Raw genomic sequence first — 5,869 nt, 5'->3', positions numbered from 1 at the left:
TCACCAGGATGCAAATCAAACCTTATAGAATTTGTGTCAAGGACCAGTAATTCCCCTGCCTCCCCAAACCCCCCCGATTTTCATGTATTTCATCACCACCAAAATCTGGGCCCATTTAGGAGTTCTGCCAGATTACACTCAAGACAAACAAATATCGTATATTAACGCATATATATGGAATCTAGATAAATGGTACAGTTGAACCTCTTTGCAGGGCAGGAACAGAGACGCAGACATACAGAACGGACGTATGGACACGGGGGAAGGGGGAGTGGGATGAACTGGGAGATTAGGATTGACCTATATACACTACCCTGTGTCAAACAGGTAGCCAGCGGGAACCTGCTGTACAGCACAGGGAGCTCAGCTTGGTGCTCTGAGACCACGTAGATGGGTGGGGGGAAGTCCAGCAGGGAGGGGATATATGTATACGTGTAGCTGATTCACTTCGTTGCACAACGGAAACTAACACAACACTGTAAAGCAATTAAACTCCAATTAGAAAAACCCGATAACTAATTAATGGAGTGGGCTGGGGCTCCTCCAGCCCAGGGCACAGAGTGCCAGCACAGGGGCTTCTCAGCATCCCACCACAATGGAGACAATATGCATAAAACACCTGGTTTGTTTGTGCACTGTGTTCACCTGCACCGGGGCAAAAGCACTGGACCCATTCTATGCTTTCTCCAGGTGGAGATTCTCTCTCTTTTTTTATTTTTTTGCAGTACGCAGGCCTCACTGCTGTGGCCTCTCCCGCTGCGGAGCACAGGCTCTGGACGCGCAGGCTCAGCGGCCATGGCTCACGGGCCCAGCCGCTCCGCGGCATGTGGGATCCTCCCGGCCCGGGGCACGAACCCATGTCCCCTGCATCAGCAGGTGGACTCTCAACCACTGCGCCACCAGGGAAGCCCGAGATTCTCTCTGCTTTACTCACAATCCCAAAGTAACTGTTCAGGGCACTTTCTCATTTCAGGCTTAGCCTCTCAACTCTGTGGCCCACCACCTGAGGGTCTGGCCCCTGCTCACCATTATCACAGCCTCATCTAGCCCACCATGCAGCCAACTTAAAATTACCCCCCAAGGAGGGATTTGCAAAATACCAAACCTCAAACTGTTCTGGCTGAGAGAATTTATACTTCAATGCTCTCATCTGGACTCTCTCCCCACCAGCCTCGCTGCGTTTTTCATCACACCACCTTCCTTATATAATAGCTGCTCTTATACTCTACACATCTACAGGCAGGTGCAGGGTCTTTTTTACCTTAGCATCATCACTACCAGCACAGAACCTTCCAAAGAGCAGATGCTCAATTACAGATGGGAATCAATGAGGCACTGAGTGAGGAATGTAATTTATTACTATTTAATTTTCTCGGCATTCTTGAATAAGCTAAGGACATCTAGGTGTATTATCTTTGAATTTTACAAAGAGAAAGACAGAGGTGAATAAGACAAACCAAAATGTGACTAAACTTTACTTTGTTTTCATCCATTTTAAAACCACAGCATTCTTTCACATTTCCAAGAAAATTCCTATTCCAAAGCCATATTCTCTCATTCCAGACCCCCAGAAAGATGCAAGGAGTTTTCAAATCGTACTACACAGTACCAAAACTCTTACGCTTACACCTGATAAACAACAACAAATATGTGATCCATGTCATTTATAAACTTGGATTCTGAATCTAAAGAGACATTCTAGTAAAAGAAACAACATTTGAAAGATACTAGTGTAAAACAGGAACACAAAGAAGATATATATTATGATCTTCCCAGCCCCAGCTTAGCCTCTCACTACTTAAAAGGTTGGCAGCGTTGGTCAAACACAAAGTGAAGAAGCTGCCTCGGACCTCACTAAGGGTGGGAGGAGCTGCTAGACATGACCTTGGAACGCGAACTGGCCTTGACACGAGTACGAGCCCTGGCTACAGCTCTGGCCTCGGCTCTCTCTTCCTCATCTCTCAAAGCCTCTTCATAACAGAGTGGAAAGGCACTGGGGACCACACCAGTGACCTTGGCCACAAACTCCAGGACTTTCATCTTGCTGGTTGCAGCGCGGGCTCTCCGGCCCCACAGGAACTCATAGCGCGGGGGATCGCTGTGGCGCACCTGACGATACACCAGGTACTTTTCCTGCACCAGATCTTCTGTGATAAGCTTCCTGGGGTCCCCAAAGGTTAAGTGCCACCTTCCATCATAAACACCGAAAATACTCAGGAATTCCCAGATGTCCTCCTCAGAGGCGCGGTTGCCACTCAAGAGGATCACACCCAGGAGAGGCAACAGGAGCGCACTCTTCGGAAACCGCCTGCCACTGCTCCGACTGCCATCATCGCTGACATCTAGCTGGCTGACAAGGGTATAGGAGTCACCACTCGGCTTGACTTCCTTCAAGTCAAGACCAAAGAGCCGCTGAACACGCTCAGCAGCTCTCCTGAGGATCTCAGGGAACTTCCCCTTGTACCTTTTGTTCACAAGCTTCAGCATGTCTGCCTTTATAATGGGCTCTTTCACTGTATACTTCTCCAGCAGGAAATCTATCAACATCCCCACCTGCTTGGTTAGAGGATCTGTCTGAGAGCTCTCACCGGAGGTTGAGGCCTGGGAGGAATTTTTCCTTGCCTCAACCCGGCCCTTGGCACGTACATCAGATCCTGGGCCTGAAACCCCTGCAGCACGAGAGCTAGTGGCTGGGGCTCCCTGAGGCTCCTGGCGAGTGCCAGCAGCAGAGGAGCTCGGGGGAGTACCCTGAGAAACAGAAGCGGGGGACGAGGGCGACTCGTCTATCTCTGCTGCAGTGGCCTGAGCACCCCCGAGATTCTGGGTCTCCCTCCGGGCCTGGCGGCGCTTCTCACGGGCACGCAGCTTACTCTTCTGCCCCCGAGGCATGACTATGGGCAGGGACAGCAAGCGGGGGAGTGGCCAGGAGAGCAGGTGATGCTGGAACCTGGAGGAGGGAAGGTGAGAGGGTGTGAGCACCTTCAGCAGGGAGGTACCACCCTGACTTGAAGAAGGCCGCTCCGCACGTTCCCTTGAGGGCACTGCTCTAGGAACCACTAGGCCCTTGTTCTTGCTCAGCCTGTCCCCTGAGAACCCAGCGTAAGAAGCGACAGTGAGTGAGCCTCAGGCTACAGCCTGCCAGCCCTGCCTGTGGCTGACGGCGGTGACCACAGATCCTGGTAGGGTAGGCCCTCTCTGGGTTCCAAGGGTCCCTTTCGTTCACAAACAGGTTTGTCACATCGACTCTTGGTAGGGCCGGGACCTCTTCCCTGTGCTGCTCTAAAGGTGACACCTCAAAGCTCCCTGGGGCCCACGAGAAGGAACTGAGTCATGGACACTGTCGGGGTGCACAGCGCTGACAGTTCTGTGGGGCCTGCTCTGTCCTGAACTCGTTGGTCCTCAACCATTCAGCGTCCTCATCTTGTCGATACCAAGGGTCTGGGACCCCCCACAGCCCCCCTGTGCTTCTGCCCCTGGTGTGGCACCTTCAGACGAAGGATCTCATCTCCCTTAGAAATGATACAAAGAAATGAGGAGCCTCCGCCTGACAACCATGCTCTGGGCCTTCAAGGGCTGAGCAGAGGCCTGGGCAGGACTCTTTATTATTCCTTTGATTCGGTGGAAGGGGGGTGTGCTACCTTCAGTCGTCATGCACGGTCCCCACTGGGTCTCCTGGGAGGATCTGGGGGCTCCTTTTTCTCTTGACTTGAGGACATTTCCTCACAGTAAGGCCCACAGCTCCCTGAGACCCAACAGTGGAAGTGAGGATGGCCTTACCTGGCCACAGCGCCCCTAGTGTCCACAGGCTGAAGCTGCAGCAGGCACGCTGAGGCCCTATAACGCGGGCTCCTCCCTCACGGTCCCCATTTCTCACTCAGGGGAGGGTCTACGGTTCCTCCCTCTGCTGACCCGTCACACCAAGATGCTTACTTCCCTGTGAGTTCCGACTGGGGAACGGATGGGCACTTCTGCCTGACATCTGTGCCCGGGGGCGCCTCGGAACGACAATGCAGAGGGACTCTGCGGGGTCCCCACTGGCATGCGGTGGAGTTCCCCACAGTCCTCAGCATCTTCTCCGTGAGTCCTGGCAAACCTCGGAAATCCTCCCTCCACTGATCTGAGTTCGCCTGCATTACCTTAAGATTCTCACCTTCCTGAGATCCCCAAGATGAAAGAAAGGGTGGGCCCCTTCCATTCACCCCCGCCCATGCCTTCCCTGGGTTGGTAGCAGGGGCTGGACCCCACGGGACCCCACTGTTCCGGCGTCGTTGGCCTCTTTCGCCCTCACTCTGACGGCATCTACTCTCCTCCCTCAGCCCACCTCAGTCTTCGGGCCTCAGATCAAGGCCCACATCTGCCTGGGTCCCTGGGGCTGGAAGTGAGGGGTGACTCATCAGGCTACCTCTACCTGGGGTTTCCCAGGGCCGAGGGGGGTGGGAGTTTGTGGGCCCCCACTGCTTTGGGTGGGTGTTCATCTACATCATCCCTCAGTGTCCTCACCCTGACGCACAGCAGGACTTGGACATCCTCTGTGTCTTGACTTGAAGTCTATCCCCTCGTACTAAGGCCCCCAACTCCCCGAGACCCACTAGAAAGAAAATTTTCTTGTCTCTCTAGCTACAACGGTGTGTGGACTTGCAATGCTGACAGGCAGGCAGAGATTCTGTGGCCCTCACTATTGTGGCGTAGGTGGTCCCCTCAATTCTCAGGGTCCTCTCCTTGGTTCCTGGCATTACCTGGAAATCCTCCGGCTGCTGACCTCAGCCCATACTCCCATCCACGAGCTTCCTCACCTCCCTGCCATGGTCCGGGAAAAAGGGAGTGATATTCATCAGGTCACCAGGCCTGAGTCTCCCTCCCAGGTCTGAGTAGGGATGAGATTCTATGTGGTTCACTTCTTTCTGGGTGGGGTTCCCTCATCTTCACTCGGTGTTACCACCCTGACTCTTGTTAGGAACCAGGCTCCTTCCCTAGGTTGAATGAGGCCTCTCTCATTAGACCCAAACCCTGACGTCCCTGAGACCACCCTTGGAGGAACTGAGAGGGCAATTCAGCCTGAGAGCTCTAAACCTGGCTTCCCAGGGCGAAGGCAGAGGTGGCACTGTGTGTGGTCTCCTCTGTTCTGGGGGAGTCGGTTGTCTCATTCCCCACATAGAATTTGTGCCTTGACATCGATCATGGCCTGGGACTCCTCTTCTTCTGCTGAACCGGGCAGCCAGCCCTTAAACCAAGGCCCTCATCTCCCTCAGACCCCACAGGCAGAGGTTAGGGGGCACCTGAGCCTGCCAGCTCTGCCCTGGCCGCCCGGGGCTAACGGCAGGGGCGGCATTAGAGGCAGCTCTCTCCACTGTGTAAGGAGCAGTCTCCATTTCCTCACTCAGGAGCTTCACCTTGACTCTGCACCCTGCCTGAGACTTTGCCCTCTGCTGACGTGAGCCCGTGACCGTCAGAAAAGGTCCTCATCTTCCTGGGACCCGAGCTTACACTCAGACTGAGCCTCTTTCCGCCAAAGCTGATCTGGGGCTCGGCTATGCCTGCTAACAGCAAGGGTGGGACTCTCCGACCCCACTGTTCTGGAGTTGGTGGCTACCTCAGTCCTCATTCAGGACTCTGGCGTCCAGTCCGGGTAGGGTTTGGGATTCCTCCCTCCACTGACACGAATCTGCATGCCTCAGACCGAAGCTCTCACCTCCTTGAGTAGCTAGAAGACAAGTCGGGGGCTCCACGTCCCGGCTACCTTATCTGGGGACTCCCAGATCTGAGAGCAGGGCTGCTGATTTGTGCAGTTCCCTGTTTTCACGAGAGGTCTGCTTACTGGCACGGATGGTCCTACCTCTGCTTCTTTAAGGGCCAAGTCTCCTCCCTAAGC

The 5,869-nt window shown here is 54.2% G+C and overlaps 1 protein-coding gene across 1 annotated transcript; it reads right to left on the bottom strand.

Moving 5' to 3' along the window:
• Positions 1-1,854: 1,854 nt before the first annotated feature.
• On the bottom strand, positions 1,855-2,889 carry LOC307068956 (melanoma-associated antigen B1-like; the record flags this gene model as incomplete). Its single annotated transcript, XM_079727090.1, has 1 exon — positions 1,855-2,889. The coding sequence occupies one exon, from the start codon at positions 2,887-2,889 to the stop codon at positions 1,855-1,857; it is 1,035 nt and encodes a 344-aa protein (XP_079583216.1).
• Positions 2,890-5,869: the final 2,980 nt, after the last annotated feature.

The sequence above is a fragment of the Hyperoodon ampullatus genome (assembly GCF_949752795.1).
Source record: "Hyperoodon ampullatus genome assembly, chromosome: X".
Classification (NCBI taxonomy): domain Eukaryota; kingdom Metazoa; phylum Chordata; class Mammalia; order Artiodactyla; family Ziphiidae; genus Hyperoodon; species Hyperoodon ampullatus.
The sequence above is the reverse complement of the archived record's forward strand: the minus strand, read 5'-3'. Positions and strand labels throughout refer to the sequence as shown.